We start from the raw sequence: 19,210 nt of genomic DNA on the forward strand, positions 1-19,210 counted from the left end.
TTACACAAACTGGCGCATAATTAAAACCACCTTCCAATTTCCGCTAGTGATTAGGTACACGGTTTAAATCGATATTTAATAAGTACTCGTTCTGCAAGTTATAGAGAAAACATCATTCATGTTTTTACAGAAAATTTTAACACTTATATTTTTAAGACAGTTATTAATTATTTTAATTTTGTAATTATTTATACAACGATTAATAACTTTCTTAAAAAATCATTACGGAACGGTAATTTTGTAATGCTTTGCATGTTTAATACAGGTCTACTGAATTTTATTTTATGCTGTTGAAATAATTATGTTGAGAAATATTAATTTATTGGAAAAACGTGCCCGTTGATGTTTTCCGAGTGCTAATATTTTGATTATCTAATATTAATATTCAAAGTTTACAACATAATATAGTGACAAGCATGTACATTAAGGTGTCCCTTAAATTTTTTTTTGCATTTTTGTTGGTCTCACCCACTTAATTTGTGTATATGCCTAAAAAAATGAACTACAAAAAGTTTTAAATCAATCTATTAAGGTTAATCCGTGCTGACTTGAATTTGAAATTTGAATATATTAATTCATTCATACATTGTACATATAAAGTGATTTTTTTTATATACGTTTTCTAAAATAACTAACATCTGAGAACGAAATTTGACGGTGCTCACACCTAGCGTGTGCACCTGGAAAATTAATAAATGTAGTTTAAGAAACTCAAACAAATATACTTTAAGACTTTGTTATGATTTTTAATGAATAAACAAATTGAACATTATGTAGACATGCAGTACAGTATAAGTAGGGATGTATAGGCTACAGAACTGGATGCAAAACTTTAAGGGCGGTAAAATGTGGATTTTTAAAAAAAATGAGTGATTTAATTTTAATTTTTATACTTACCATGATAAATAGATTACTTATTTTTTTTATCAAATTGAATACAATTACACATTTCTAATGGAAATAATACTTAATTATTTTTGTACTTAAAACTAAAAATAAATGTAAAAAAAGTTTTAGCTGTTATACAACAGTTATAGTATAGCATCGACCACTGTGTAACCATAGTCATAGGGTCATAGGGGCGGAAATATATATGATTCGTGTTTAATGTTTATCTATTTTTAGTAAAACAATCATATTTTTTTCATCGAGTTCGGTTTACAGAAAATTGTTTACCGCCGATCATTAATTATTATTATTAGAAAATTATACATCATGTTTATAATAAAATTATTAGTATTAGAGTTGTATACAAAATTGGTCATGGACCATTTTTGTTTATTAGGTAGTGTGTTCAAACATTCATCGATTACGAGTTACTGATCAGATTGACTTTACGTAGTATAATGTATTTATGTATTTTTTCGTATGTAATTTTTAAACTATATTTATTTAAACTTGTTAATTAAAATTATTTATGACAGAAAACGTTTATGTGGTTCTTAAATAAATCAAAAATTAGAGAACTTCTCATCATTAAAAATGACTTACGATCACGATTAACTGAGGGTAATCAAAACAGTTTTGCTATTCTTCACATTGAAAATTAAATTTGTAGAAAAATTGTCTAGAGTTATAACTAATAAATTTACTTGTATAAAATATCGTCGTAAAAAAGTTAATTATCTTTTTAATTTTAATATTCTATTTTTTTAAATTTTAATTTTGTTATGACCAAAGATATAAATCATTAATATTTCGGATATTTTTATTACGATACTTATTTTTATTTTTTATAATAAAGAATAATGTTCTAGTAAAATGTTACTGTATTTTTTTTACAAATTGTATACCTATATTTTAATAATTAATGCTAATGCTGCAATATTGCAGAAATGGGGACAACAAAAATTATTAGCTCTGAGCCACAAACACTTGAAATACATCTCTGAGTATAAGAATAAACAAGGTTCAATTAAAATTTAGCAAATTTCAAATTACGTCGTGCTATTAACTTAGATAATAAATATATAAATGTTGCTCCTTAAACTACATTTATAGAAGTATATTGAACTTACTGCCTACTATAATCTGACTTTATATACCTATAATAATGCATTTGATTATTATTTTCCATAATACATTTAGATTTATTGAGGTTTACCTACTATAATTTTATTTCAATAATACTACATAAATCATAATACGTAGAAAATCGACGATTCACCTAAAATTTAATATTGTGCTTTTCAAATACCAGTGAAAAGATTTATCGCCTGTTCAATATTTTTTTTTTATAAACACAACTTCAATCAAATTGCTATCTAATAAAAAAACTATGACGGAGCACCAGAGTACCACAATATTAGACATCAACAATGCTGATACGACAATAACGTTTATAGTATTAAATTAAATACCTATTTTATATAGACATGTATTATTTTATAATATAGTATGATGATGTGACGCGATAGTCAAATATTAAACCTGACTTGTCACATAGCATTAATATTCACATTGATGATTTGTGAATTGTACGCGTTTGAATAAATTTGCATGTAGGGCATACGTTTACTGTAGTATGTAATCTAAAGCATAAACTTTGGGGACATTTAGATACGTTACAGTTAATATAATATTATGCATGTTTAATGTCTATATAGAGTCATTCGTTTGTACAATAATACTGAAATATGATTGTACGTACAAAATAAATTGTAAGCCGTAATGGTTAATTGGTTTCTTACTCGTATATTATGTTCAATATATCTATATGTGATAAGATGTACAGATGATAAGTGATAAAACAACAGCGTCCAGTAGTTTCATAAGAATATGATGATGGTGGTAACGGCTCTTTTAGGAAGCCATCTCCTTAGCTTTATGGTATTAAGTTTTCTTAATCATAAGTACTTTACTGAAAAGTATTATTAACTTACAAAAAAAAGCTATTTTATCTCGAATGTAAAATTTTAATTTTAATTTATTTTTAAAACTTTTAATTGTTATTTATAATAATTAACTTTTGTTATTTACCTTACATATCTAGTGATAATAGTTTGGTTCATGTAATGTGTTGGTATAAATTTTTTTATAATCTGAATTATTATACGTGAGTTATACGACAAAAAACCCTTGATATTTTTTTTTTAAGCCACTATAACAGAAAAATAATACTTGAAATTTCAATAATATTGATTTATGGAATTGGATAATAGATATATTTACATGATGCAGAAATTCAGAATCGTTCTAAGAATCAAAGGTTTATACTGTCCATTTGCATTGTGATTATTGTGAATTTGTATTCAGCACAATAATCGTTTAATGTGTATGTGATTGACAAGCGTGCCGATGTTTTAATATTTTTACTGTAAACAAAGAATGTTTTTTAATTCAAATGCTAAATTTACAAAGTAAATTCACACGGTCGTGAACATTACATAAAAATATCTTTAAAAGCTGTGTTTTGGAGTGTAAAACGATAAAAGGTTTTCAACTTATTTTTTTTTTTTTGTCATTTTTTTATTTTTCATCTGTAATATATAAATGTGACGAACGAAATTAATAAATCTTTAAAATAAAAATGACTTGAAAACTCCTCATACTCTGTTCAATTATATTATTATATTATCATGCTTATTTTTTATTATATAATATAGGTATATTATTATATTTCCCGTTGAGTTTTAATATTTTTAAACGTTTTTAGACCGGGTTTTCTCAATTAAATGAGATGGTATAAAATGTAATTATCCAAAAAATAAATACTTTTGGAAAACTTCCCAAGCATCTTAAAGTCTCTATAGGTATAATACGCTATGAATATAATATAGCCTCTAAACTCTAAAGTATTACATTTTCTATAATACTAAATATTATATCGATAAATAATTTGAAAATTTGAACCAATAATTTACCAAATTCGATATAATAACTTACCGGCTCTGACGTGCACGTCACGACTGACGATGGTTCCAACATCATTTGTGGCAAGGCATCGGTACACGGAGCTGTGCACGTCCTGTCGGTACATTGCCGGCGGGAACGGCAACAGTGCAAGTGTGCCATTTGACATGTCTTGCCGGAGCAACGGTACGTCCGGCACGGGCGTCCCATCGGCCGTCAGCCACCGGATATGTGGCGCCGGATGTCCGGCCGCTGTACAGTCGATCCACGCACCCGTTGTGTTAGAGAACTCAAACTTCCCGGGAGGCTCCAACAAAAAAGACGGGCCCGTGAAATCCGACGACGACGACATGAACGTTGGCGTGTACATCGGCAATACTGAAAACACAGACAATAGCGATTTATATTAATTATAAGTTATCGATGTACCAAAGTTGTATAAAAAATGTATCTAAATAATAATCCAAATAAACAATAATATTATTTGAATCATTTTTACAAGTTTATTTGAATAAACAAATATTTAAACTCAATATTGTTTTTTATTAAAATAATTTTGTTATTTATCAATTGTACTTCAAAATTATTTAAAAATACAATTTTTAAATAATTTAAATAATTTAATTACATTTTTATTCGAATAATTATAAAAAATTATAATCGAAATATCTTGCATTGCTGTATATACATTTATTGTGAGAATCAAACAATATAGCATAAATGCATATAAATTATTTTAAATACTCGTATTATCCTATAAACACAATTTAAAAAAATCATATAGCATATTTTTTTTTTATAAAAATTGTTGCTATTAAGCACGTGATAGTTAGATAAATATTATCTATTGTTTACAAGCAGTGGCGTATGTGCTAAGTATGAAAATAATGATAAAAAATATTATATTGCAGTGATTGATGTATTTTTTCGAAAATGAAATGATAAGTATTTTGACCAATTCAAAAAAAAGTGAAAATGAGTGCTGTGTTACACTAACAGCAATAACACATTGTTAATTGTTGTAGAATATACCTAATGTTTGCTTAACGCTGGTAGTAAGAGACGTCCTAAAGATAATTTAATCGTTTAATATTTATTTGTTATACGTTTAACTTTCTTAATAATCATTTTTAGTTTCACATTAGTTTAATCATCAACTTAGGTATATGATTTATTATAAATAATACTGTGTATTAAAATATTAAATATTTTAAGTTGAATTGATATTTTAATTTATTTACGAATTGGTAAGCCTAAGACAGATACATAACTATGATAATCAGCTATATAGTAATGGTGGAATATTAAAAATATATTTTCGAAGAGAGTATAATAAGGCAGTAAAAATCATATATTTCTGTTAATATATCATTGAAGGAAGATATATATATAATTATTTTATAAGGTCAATATGATTATATATCTTTCACACACTGTCGCACTTCGGGCTTACGATAATACGTTTTCAATAGGTACCCAAATCATTGAAACTAGCGGAAAATTGTACTGAAAAAGATATCAAATAAAAAAAAGGCGGAGACGCAGTTGATAGTTGATGATATTTCCTTCCGTGGTTTCTCAAGTCGTTCACGCACGAAAAGTCAATATTTGTTTTCGGAAAGTTAGTTTTTCCATGAGCCAAAATAAAAATAAAACGACGTGCATAAAATAGAACTTGAACGTGACGTGTCCATTTAATACCTAACTACCTACGGTACTACTTTGTTGTTGATTGTAGGTAGAAAATTAAAAGAGTTGAATTTAATTTACTTCAGATGACAAAACCAATGGCGATGATTATAACCTTTGAGCGTTTTCAATTTCAAAACGCTAATTAAACACAATGTTTATGTTTAGTAGGCATATACATACCAAACTAATGATGTTTTCAATTATGCGTTCAAAACAATACATCGTTTATAAGCATATCGTATTAACTAAATTAAAATGACTGTGTTTTCGTAAAATGTTTAATTACAGGTATGTAGGTATAAGGGGGATAATAAATTATATGGTTATTTTGGATGTATAAATATTTCTTTTTAATTACACACTTTTATCATAATTAAAATGTAAAACTTAAAACTTCGTGATACAATACATAACTGGGGGGGAAAAGCTAAATATGATACGGTGTAGACTATGGTATACTTATAACCACGAGTAATAATTATTATTAACATTGTTTATAAATTCGAATGCAGTCGTAAAAAATATATTCAAAGGACAAGTTTGAGAGGTGCTAGATTTATTTTACTATAATAATATAGAGTTTCCAAACTGATCGAGTTAGTTGCATTTTTGGAATTTTATCATTATTACACTAAGTAAGAACAATACAAGTATACATTTACTCATGATATAATTTGATTTTCATAATTTATTAACAGCTCGATATTTATTTTAAGTTAACAAATTTTAATCATTTATTATTTTATCTAATACAAATCTAAAATAGAACGTATAGACGTGGTTATAAAAAAAAAGTTATTTGTAATTCATGTAATTTAGTGAAGTAATCAATTTATACACAATGTGCATTAATTTCGACTTCGTATAGTATGGTGAATCATTATTTTGATGAATCTTGATAATAATGATATTAAAATGTAAAAAAAGTTGCACGCAAAAGGTACACTTAAAAGAACAATTCGAATACATACTTTTAGAGTCATAAGTATATTGATTTACACTTTAAACGTTGAATGATTAAAACTACTACCTTAGGGGTGAAAAGTGATGAAAATGCATATTTTTATCACGCCAATACATAGCTGTAGTGTACAATCATGGCAGCTAGCGTATTACTAATAAATATATATTATAATTTATGATTGGGCAACTACTAATAAGGCAATAGACAATTTCCACCAACTTAGGTACTTAATAGTATTATGTTGTTTATTGATCTGTTATAGTGATCGTGAACGATAACAACATCATGGGCGCAAATGTTTGATACTTGATAGTGGGTGACAATGGTCGGGGGTAATGTTGGGGTTCATAACAAAAACCCCTATTAGGCTTTTCATGCATTAAAAACCCTTAATGATTTAAATATGTAAAATATTCAGTTCTTTTAAAGGGCCGATTAGCCCCCTCCTCTACTCCTCTACATAGTACTCCGCTATTTGCGCCTATGTCAAAATACAACAAGAAATTCTGTCGATTTTCCAGAACTAACCAAAATGAATTAATATCGTTGATATTCATAAATGGAGAATTTTTTTTGCGACACAATCATTGTTTTTATTTTCCATTATATATTATGTAATTGGTAAACGTAATAAATTTCTATGCTGCTGTCGGGTTACAGTAAGTTGTGTATTGGTTTTGGATTCGAAAAAATAAATAGAGTAAACATTCGCGATAAGTAAATTATTTACTTGGCATTATATTATTATTATTTTAAAATCGTCAGTAATAATAATAAAAAAAATAAACTGTAGAACGTTAATCAAATTTCCGTTTGACTATTTATAATATCAAGCATGGCCGATCATGATCGTACTCGAGTACGTAATAAAACAATTAAAAATTATAATAAAAAAATGTTATAATATCAGATGCTTTAAATCAAACAAGTCAATATTTATATTCAAACAGACGGAATTTAACTCGTGCGCCACGCATATACGTACACCGACACTTTGTTGCGCAAATTTGATTTTGTGGCTGATCGGTTTTTATTATTACTGTGTACACATTTTCCGTTTGGGCTGCAAACATAATACAATATTATCATCATACGTATTAAATAAAAAGGATTGGAGAGGAAAACTTTGTGCGCATATTGTGTTATAAAAAACGAAAAAAAAAATGAAAAATGAAAAAGACACCGAGCGACGACCAGTGCATATAAAATAATTAAACTTTATTTATATTTTAAAATAGAATTATTTTTTTTAATAACTCGGTTTTTTCTGTTTTATCGATTTGTAAAATCCATTAAAATTATTATAATTTTTTCTCTATCAGAAAGTTTTAAAAATAAAAATGATTAATCACGTAATAATATATGCATTGAAATATATACACGTATATATATATATATATATATATATATCTTCCGAAAGACGATGACGACGCGCGACGGTGCAGCTAGGTATATATAGTGTGACACGGCACTGTCATCCATTATTATTCGAAATACTTTTGTAGGAACTCGATTTCCATTAATATTACCCAAACGCCGAATTCGTTGAAAATATATATATATAACGAAGAACATTTTTTTCGTTGCTTTATGTCCACCATGATGCGCATCAATATATTATCCTTACGGATAGTATGAATATTATAATGCTATGTGTAATAAAAGTATATGATATGATCATGTAAATATGTATGTGTAACTGCAGATGAAAACGGGAACAGTTTTAACGACGCCTATTTATTTTTCATTTTAATCATGTCGTTAAAAATGTGCGCTCGCTCGTTCGTATGTCAAATATAAATTATATAATACTATAACAATAACAATAATAATAATGATTCAGACAAGTGCTAAAACCCCAGTTCTTACTTTCTTCCCCCCCTTCCAAAAAAACTATATTCTCACGTAATCCAATTCGTTTTGGATATACCACATTAAAGTAATAATAATAATAATAAAAAAAAGACGGAAACGCGCAATAACTATAACGACAATAAATTATTATTTGATGCATTTGAGTTGTCAAATCACCGTTTACGGTAAAATTATAAAAGTTGTCTATATTTTAGTAATTTAATATTTACAAATAAATTATTATGATTGCTTTTTAGAACATAGTGTATAATAATAAGAAATACTAAATACTTAGAATTTTTAATTCTTGAATATACGTTTATAGCTTATAGATTTTTTAAAGGATATGTGGAGTAGGCGAATCGGTCATACAATAGTTTCCGTGTACACAGTATGCGATCGTAGCCCATCTAAAGTTTAAAACCCAAATTTTACCTTATGGTAGGTGGTGACCGTAGTTAAATGAGTTGAGATAAACCTGATTTTTCATTTACAATATATTATAATAATAATTGTATAACTGTTTATTCGGTGTAAATCGGATACACGAGTATCGTATACCGAGGGCGAGCACAAGGTTAATTAATTAAATGTTACTTTACAAATAACGCAAACACGCAATTTAATATATTTATATATATATATATTATGTGGGTTATGGAGTTTATGAAATATGCATGTATAAATAAGTAAAAACTATATACGGCCGTGTAGTGCGTGTAGCTTATATTATTCGATCAAATTCGACCTAACTCGACGCGATTCGGTCGAGAGAAATGGTAATAATATCGAGTTGATAAAAAAAAAAAAAACGTTTTTAATTTTATTTTCTGATTGAATATAGTCGGGTGGTAGGTAAATATTATGTACATTGTATAAGCGTATAGCATTGTATATACACGAATACACGGAGGTGGTACGGAATAAGTTTGAATCGTAAACTGTAGTCTATAACTTGTAGACGGATGTTATGCGTCACGTCCAATCATTATTATTCCATGGAGTTATTTTTTCACGCCAAAATTTATTTATTTTTCATGCATTTTAAATTTTACTCGGTCTAATCAATGAATGAAATTTACGTCGTAATTTGGCATTAAAAAAAAAAAAAAATCAGTAAAGAGACTTAGTAAGTAAAACGTCCGTGCATTGAGTTCGATTTGTGTATGATAATATATTTTTAATAGCATATTATATGACCTGATCGTATTATTATATTGTCATTAACGTTTTGCACAAATCGTAGATCGTTCGAAAGCGCATCTTGTACTTAGGGTTTCAATTAGTTTTGAAGTTTCGAAAAAAATGCCCTAAACGAAATGTGAAAACGTCTTCAACCACCGATGTGGAATCCTCAACGATTTTTTCGAGAGCCCCATGATATAAATTACGACCACATAGGTATTATCGATTGACGTCGAGAGTGAAAACGAAATAGTCTTCATGCATGAGGGTTTTAAAAGTGGCTTTCGTGGAAAATTATACCAAAGTGACACGTTTTTGTGCGGTGTAATAATACGCGAAATACGACGTGCTACTCGCTTGGGATCCATATTGCTCCATAAAAATCTGTGTTGTACCTACACTCGCACACACATTATATATATAGCTTATAGTGTACAACCTGAAATTTTGAGTAAGTCGCCCCCAAAAAGGCAACGTCTGATGTAAAGTTGATTTCTCAAACTGCTTCAGTCTGCATAGGTGTCTAACGGAATCGGTTGACTATCATAATTTCTGAATAAAGTTACATACTTACCATAAGAAACGAAATAGAAAGAAAAAGTAAGTAATTATAATACTTACTTATATAATATAAATAGAACCTAAATATAAAATATATTAGAATTATATTTCAGGAAGAATTTTGATAACATTTTTTAATTTTTAATCCTATGTATTTTTTTTTTATTAAAGTTCTAAAAACAAGTTTATTTCTGTTTCTAGCGTTTCTTGTTAAGTTCATATGTTGGCGTAATTTGTCATAATGACATCGTGTCGCATTAACTACTGGTTCTAGCATTTGATATATCCAATTTATAATTTATATCAGATTTGTCATTACTATTCACATTTGAGAAATGTTCGTGGACACGGCTCTTTTGTCCAAAACAATACTTGTCACATGAAGTATTCTAACCATTTAAGTGATAGAGACTAAACATTAATATATTCTAGCCACGGATCAAAACCGAGTATACGCGTGCCGGTTGTAATACACACACACACGACATATTATAAAGTATATACATAGTTTACCCATGGCTGTAGGACCCGATGTAAACTATTATGCTCCTCACTTCTAATGTAAATATTGTTACTCACTGTTAACGAACGAATAAATGCGAACTTTTTAAATATTTTTGAGTTAGCGAAAAGTCGTCTATGTTTTTGTTATACCCACACATTTTAAGTAATATTTTAGAAAACTTAATAATTGCGAGCTCCATAATTTCATGTTGTTGTCAGAAACATTTTGATATTTTGATATATATAATATATACGTTTCAAATAAAAGCACGTTTTCTTTCGTAGAACTAATTGACTTTTTTTATACTGAAGTACCTTGATAAAAAAAAAAAAATGCTTGTACAAATAATTAACATCGTTGCCATTAATTGAGGGTTGTACACAAAAAAAAAATATTTTATACCGAAAAAAATATTAAATACTCATACTATATTTTGTAGTATTTGGAATAATAAATAATATTGGAATATGTATTAACCTTCCTCTGTATAACTCTCCGTTGAAAATAACGACAAAAGTTCAAAATATTTAAAATAGTATGCTATTACAAAAATGTCTTATTCAAGACAATTCACTGAAGTAGAGAAGTCTCTCTTTACGCTACATTCATCTTATTTCATGAAATATAATAATATGCTAAAATATGTTTCAATATCAATTGTGGTCATATTCAATCGAACAGAAAACAGAATCATATAAAAACGGTTTCGGCTTGTTTTTTTTTTTCGTGAAATTGTAATGAATTTACGTATACCAACAAAACCACTTTGTTAACTCAAAAAACATAGCTTTATAAAAAAAAAATCATTCAAATTAGAAAAATTAAATATTGTCCCACACTCATCTCTTGCTGAATTATTATCGTATAATGGACTTAATATATTCAGAGAAAAGTCTGCATTAGACCGGTTAACATTTGAATTAAATTACAATTTCTGATTGAACGAAATTATGATTGGATTTGATTTATTGGTGAACCTAATGTCCGTCAACCCGTTAAAACTTTTATACGTGTGTAAGACAAATTACGCTATGCGTGTTATATTTTATATTTATACTTAGAACGCCGCAAACGTTTCACAAGAAACGATTTCAGATAGTGGTACGATTTGATTAAGTTAGCAAAAATGATATTATACGCGTTTATGGCTGCAGGAAAGCGTTTGACGTATTTTATGGCCGTGTGAATATTGTTGATTATGAACCGTAGCCCGCAGGGTTGAACCGGAGGTAAACCGAACACCCCCGTGTAGCGTGTCGAAATGTCGCGAGTTTACAAGTTTTCGCAGAGGCGCCGTACAGAATTAATATAATATCGACGACTGCGAGGAATTCGCGATAAATTTCAACGTCAGCAATTCATATAATATCATTATAAGGTGTTATATCTTCGTGCTGAAATATTATAAAACAATATATCAAAACTTTTTTTTTGTCGTTATCATTTTACAATTGCACTCGTGCTTTATATAGTAAATGGCTTTCTTAGGAAAAATAGAGCCCATCAAAACAGCGACATATTAAAATGTTAAATATAAGGACTTATTTTAAAAAAGAAAAAAGAATCTAATCGTAAAGTACACCACGGCACGGCAGTACATATAATGTAACTATTATTATGGTACAGCAACAACATAGACTCCGATATGACTCAAATTTGTATGTTCTGAAAAAATAAACAATCCAAGTTCCAATGATGTCGGAACGAATATCACAAAAAACTGAATGAAAATAATTACAACGTATTATTGTTTAATGTTTCTTTTATGATTAGGTATTTAAAATTTTTAATTTCCAATTCTTCAAGATTTTAATCTTAACTATCTTTTAAAATAATATACCTATTGTATATCTATCTAATAGAGTAATAGACCAATGGTTACCAACCCATTGGAAGTGGGCCGCGGGTAACGTGGACGTGGACCATACAAATATTAACATTACTAACGTATACGTTTAAAATAATATACGTATATAGGTGTGCTATCAGTCATTAGTGGACCTCAAGGCTCAAAGATTTTTTTACAAAATTGGTGGTCCGTACAACTAAAAAGGTAGGGAACCGCTGAAATAAATCATAAAAAGTCTAATAGGTTAGATAGTTAGGTATATTTATTTGCGGACTTGAAACTTTTTTTTTAGAGTTATGAATACATCATTAAAATAGTTGTAACCTCTATACACGAATATTATTTAAAAAAAATTAAAGGTACCCAATTAAATACATTTAATACAATATATATATATGGCACAGTATTGTTTTCAAACCCTTGTTCCACCCTTATTCTGAGCTATAAAGTTATAGTATTTACACTATTCGCTAATAAAACATTTCGGATGAAAATAATTTAATAATACTTACATTCATATCGCATGTGTTATTTTTTTTTAACTCAAAAGAAATGATATGTCAGAAATTTACAAAAAAATTATCATTATTTTAAAAAAAATATTTCTAGTTCCATTTAAAGTCAAATAAAAATCAATAGCTGATTTATATTGAAATTTTTCACAGAACATTTTTAACATTTAAAATAAATTAAGTTATTGAACGATATGAAAAGAAATATTTAATTCAATGACACGCACGATCTCCGATAAGCACAAAAAACGTGCCTTTGGTCGGTTACTCGAATAAATCATAAGGTTTTTTTGAAACATGAAAAGTCACACGAACTCCACTAATCAAATTTCACACTGATTTAATTAAAGATTATTGGAATTCGTAGCTTTGCAACTCCTTTAAAAATGCAAATAACCCAATAATAATCAAAATAAAATTATAATAACCATTGCAGTGAATATCATAATAATATAATAAATCATACTTATTCGATGTTTGAACAAAATTTTCAATCATCTTTTAGATTTATGATATTATTTTCTATTGACGTAATAAAAAAATAAATTGGCCAAACTATACGCACGAACTATTGGAGTTAAGCGATTTTGGTAGTGTGTTGTATGAGAGTATTCTTATTATAAATTGAAAAGAGATTGTCATCGCGTTCTATGGAGTGGAGACGTTATTTTTACTCATAGCAACGGATTTTCACAATAGTTTAGAGAAATATTAAAGAATTTTAATATTTTATAACTTTAAGTTTATTATTTATTTCGTATTTTCAGTCATAAGAAAATTATTAAGATTCTTTTTATGTTTGCTTAATTTAAAAGAACAAAAATCGTTTTAAAATTATTAACATCGTGATTGATTATAGGTAATTCAATTTTTGCAATAAATTGTATTTTTGTTACACACTTATGAATAAGTTATGATTTAAAATTAAATTAGAATCGACAAATTATTGAAATTGTACTAAAACACAATTATTTATAATTCAATTATTTTGATGAATTTTACCAAACGGCAAAATATAGGTTTACAATACTCATAATAAGTCATTATGTTTTGTAGGGCGTAAGGTGATGAATCCTCCGTAAAATGAATAGGTACCTACAATTTGAAATTAAGTGACTATTGAGTGTTGGTTAATGTTATTGATTACATAATTTAACTAGTTTCATGAATAACGTCTATTTTGATAATATCCTAAACAATAAGACTTCGTACACAATATAAACATAGGTATATTCTGGTAATAAACGAGGAAAAATCCCAACACGCGATAAAAAGTAACACAATAATAATATTTACATTATTATTGAATCGAAAAAAATAAACAATAATCCAAAAAAGTGAGGTGACACTAAAATAAATACAATAAAAAAAAAATAGGATAGCTTTTTTCATTAATTTTAACGGTTTCATAATATTCGTAAATTTACATAACATAAATAAAATATAGTCAAAATCCAGAGTTGACTAAACTACGGCTCGCGTCTTATTGTAATAGGATGCAGAATATATTTTTTTTTAATATCTTTTTTTATATTCATATAAAAAAATATGTATTTTAAAAAGTATAATATTTATAAATTACAGTTTAAAGAAAAAATGTACAGAAACATTATAGTATTTTTGATATTATTATTTCCTGCTCTTGGTTCTAAGATGTGTTTCATTACATTTATAAGGCTCGCGGCGTTTGACTATTCCTGGTTTAAAATCGTAATAAAGTATAGGTGGAATTAGGGACGGATACACAATTATGAGGCACGAGTGCGCGACAAGCACGTTTCAAGGAATAAATTCCAATAAAATTATTTGTATTTAATAAAAGTTATAGAATATAATTCCATATAACATTATTATAATATACATCGAAGGGCCGAAACGTTATTTTTTCTTTGACGTGTTCGTCGGGGAAGAAAAAAATATCTATAAAATACGACAACCAATTTTTGTTGAAGATATTTGACAGTAATTTATTATAATTTAGAGTGATGATGCGAGATCAAATATTTCTATAGTTTTTATTTTTTATTTTTCATCGCAATTCTGATATACGCACTATCGTTGCATACGTTTATCGGATGACAAGAATAATATACCTACTAGCAACTCATATAATGTACCGTTATTATTATTAGTTTATCACCGTCTGCAGTGTAACACCAACAAATTTTAGCGAACGTTGATTAATATACAGTACCTATAAAGTGTGCCTACTTAATATGTATTATAGAAATGTTTTTATAGGGTTTTTACTTTGTTTTATATATTTGATGTAAGTACTCGTACTTATATCTGCCTACTTACAACAATAATTTTTATCATAGCGATTTTTAAGGGCTGTTGCTTTTGTTAATATACTAAGTTTGAATACTAATTTTTAGCTCAATGCTACTCGAGTTGAATATTATTTTCATCAAAATGTTGCCAAAGAAACGCCGGATGGATTAAATAATAACAAATTAGATTTGCTAAAAACTACGTAAAAAGATATTTTTATTTCAAAAACCCAAATCACGTTTTTCGATAAAAAAAAATAACCTTGAGTTATATAATAATAATTTATTAATTTTAATAAAAACAGGCAGAAGCTCAATTTTAAACAACAGATAATATATTATAGTTAAATCTAACAGATTAATAACCAAATTAAAATTGATGTACCTAAAAGAAAAGTATATGCATAGTATATAAAAAAGAAACCAACAGATGGTAGTTTTTAATAATATATATATAAGTGATTAGAGACAATATTATAATAGTTATGATGTTATAGAAAACAAGTTGGTGTATCAGAACTTAAGTGACGTTTAATTATCATGAAAAAGAGAAGGAATCAGTCTTATTATATACGTGTGTGTGTGTGTGTGTGTGTGTGTGTTATTAACCGGGTTAATATAACACTGATGCGGTGGGATTGGTTGGTGCGAGCGGGAGAGGCACAGGGTTATTCGGTTTTTTCATTCTAATAGCGTCGCAATATTTCTCGCGGCACGGGACGTTGACAGACGTGTAGCAACGGCCGGCCGTCGACAGTTGAAGTGTCGTGATTTCCCGGGGGACAATTCATTCACGCAGGTTCGTGTTCGTCGCGGTCCATCGTCACCGCGTGCCCGAGCCCCCGTAGAAAGCGCCGGGCTTAATGACGTCCGGGGGACCTCTCGCGTGTTTCTCATACTTTCTTCCGCTCTCCGTGCGTGTACAGGGCGATTCACCATGTATACTTATCCCGATTTTTTCATTTGTAACTTTTAAACATACTTAAAGACCTAGTTTTTCAGATTTATTGTACTACTGTGTCCTATGGCGGTATAAAAATCTGTTAATTTTTTGCAAATAAGAACCACTATTTTTTAGTTTAAATCACTTTAATAGATACATTTTTTTGTTTGTGTCTATTTCAAAATTTTAACGAGTGGAGTTTTTCAATTATTAAAATGTTTATAGGTATTATGAATTAAAGTCCTTAAAAATGGTTTTACAAAAATATAATATAAATGTAATATCTGATATCATACTTGGTCCATTTTTAAAAATAATGAATGTTGATAAATTAATAATATAAATTATTAACATCTACAAATTGTCATAGTCCCTATATCTTTTTAACTCATTATCACGGACTTATATTATCATTAACATTTTCAAAAAAAAAATCATTTAAAAAATTAACAATAGAAGAGAGGAGTTCTTGTTTGAAATAAAGAAGTTTTTATTTCCACAAGACTCTCATTATTGGTATTAAAAAAAAAAAACCTGAAGAATTTTAAAATAATATGGTTTTTACATATTATATTATATTTAAAAATTAAAAATAATACGAGTAGATTTCAAATAACTGCGTTGTTGATGAAAAAACAAATGGGCGAATCACTCTGTATATACCTTAAGTTTTTTTATCACTCTTTATTTCCGTATTATCACTATCGATGTAATCATTTATCTGGACATTGGTCATTTTTGTTTGTTTTGAACACACGACTGTATTAAATATTCATACAACGCTCAATGTTATTAGTGCATGTAATATACTTTTATACAAAGCATATATTGCACGACACCTTTCATCGGAGGTCATTCCTTTGACTGTTTGTGATCGGTCCGATAGCGATCTCCACTCGTCGCCACTTGATTAAACATTATATAATGCATGCGAGGGCTGCATATGGTTGCAAGTAAATATAATAAGACTCTTCCGGTCGGTGTACAGTACGGCAGTGCACGCGATTCTTTGACCCAATAAGAGCTACTAATTCGCCGTGAAAAAAAAACTGAGTTCAAAGGGCCTCCTCTTTCATCTCAGACGAGTATTTTTCGCTATCTATATACTTCGAGGATTACTAATTAATCCGCTACAAGTGACTGCATACAACATACACGAATAATACGTATAATACATTATGTGCACTTAAACTCGAGTTTTTATCTTATCCGTGAAAACAAAAAACAAAACAAAAAAAAATGAAATGAAATTATGTGACATCGTATAATGAATAAAAATGTATTTTATAACAACCATAAGAATATAATACCTATACAGTTCAGCGTTAGTGTATAGGTAAAATTTATTTTCTATTTCGATTGTTTCGCCAGTATTTTAAGCGGATATTAAAACTAAAATAATGTTCACATATTATGTATATTGTACATACGCCGCAGTGTTTTATCTCTAAGGTGCACCTTTGTATAATTTTTTCACCCGAAACTTTTCAACTGATTTAGTCCGTGATGATTAGCTTGGTTTCGCTACTGAAATCGACGCGATAAAACTTTTACCTTCGTTTACCTAAGCAAATATGTATAAATAGGTGTGTATATTATATATATATATATATCATTATATTCTTAGTTTGAGATCAAAGTTTATAATTTATACAGGACTAGCAAAATCATATTCATTTTTTTTTTCCTAAAATTTAAATAAGATTATAATGTATTTATTAAGGTTAAAAACTGAGTTGATATTTTCAAAGGACCACTGTACAAAATAAAAGGGAAAAATAATTGAGAATACCACCACTGCATGTTTTGTATATTTTTATAATATAAATAATATTTGTTGAAAAATAAAAAGCACTGTTATACTTTTAGCTATTTAAAATATTAAAAAGTTTTTTATAGTAAGTAAACATTTTATAGGTTATCGATTAAATAATAATCCGATAAAACGTTTGAATATACATAATAATATATTGAATTGTATTGAGACACTAGATGACTATTATTTTCTTTTGGTATCAATTATTAATCTGTGTTGAAATTTTGATGATAGGTGTAAGAAAAAGTAAGGATTCTGTATTTCTATATGGGCTGAAAGTTCATTTACTAGGCAATTCTTTTAAGTCTCACTTTTGTAAACATTACCGACCTCCTGGAACGGTAGTAAAGAAAGAAATATATAGAGGGTATCCTTAAAACAGATGAGGATATCGTGTTTATTTTGCTCTCGACCTTTTTATGATATTTTTCCAGGCAGTGCTCCTATGGTCGAAAATAAAGGCATAAAATAACATGAATGCGCACTGAATATTATCAAAAAACGAAAACTCATACATTCATGTTCCTATAAACATACAAATGACCAACCTAATAACTCAAAAAAAGGAGAAAAATAAAAATAATATGCAAATAAAATAATCAATAAACGTACTGTGTCGGACCAATACCAGAATAACGTAAATATTATTGTGTATGACTATACCTAGTAGGTATAAAATATAAACTGATATATTTTAGAATCAAAGGTGTGGTTTAATTATCATTTTTCTTAAAATATTTTAACATTTCAATTGCTCTAAAAATATTATGAAACTAAAGTTTAGGCATTTATACATGATTTTGTTCATTCATAAACACAAATTATTTTAATATTAATAGATTTTATTAATGTAGATTATTTTAAATGCATTATAATTAAAAATAACCTGATGTTGAAAATACCAAGAATATTTTTAATCAAAGAATTTCTTTTTAACTGTCTCTGTATAGATAAAATGGTACTTTTACTAATAAAATAATATGATGAATGTTGTAAAAATCTTGATGGAGATATTATATAATTAATTGGATATATTACAATCATTTTATAGGTACAAGTTAATTTTATCATCTATCTTTTGGTCATATATTTTACCATACAACTAAAATTATTTAAATTAACTTTATTACAATTTGTTTTGTATACTAAATGATATGAGCGTCAACGGTAAATTATTTCGAAGACGTGTTTTAATATAATTATA

The 19,210-nt window shown here is 27.9% G+C and overlaps 1 protein-coding gene across 6 annotated transcripts in view; it reads right to left on the bottom strand.

The window, feature by feature from the left end:
* LOC132923013 (cell adhesion molecule Dscam2) overlaps positions 1 to 19,210 on the bottom strand; it is a 131,222-nt gene that overhangs the window by 64,538 nt on the left and 47,474 nt on the right. For all 6 annotated transcript variants that reach the window (XM_060986796.1, XM_060986793.1, XM_060986794.1 and 3 more), the window contains exon 2: positions 3,886 to 4,230. In XM_060986796.1, the coding sequence (XP_060842779.1) occupies positions 3,886 to 4,230 (345 nt within the window). The remainder of the gene's footprint in view (positions 1 to 3,885; positions 4,231 to 19,210) is intronic.

Source organism: Rhopalosiphum padi, chromosome 2 (genome assembly GCF_020882245.1).
Source record: "Rhopalosiphum padi isolate XX-2018 chromosome 2, ASM2088224v1, whole genome shotgun sequence".
In the NCBI taxonomy this organism is placed as follows: Eukaryota; Metazoa; Arthropoda; class Insecta; order Hemiptera; family Aphididae; genus Rhopalosiphum; species Rhopalosiphum padi.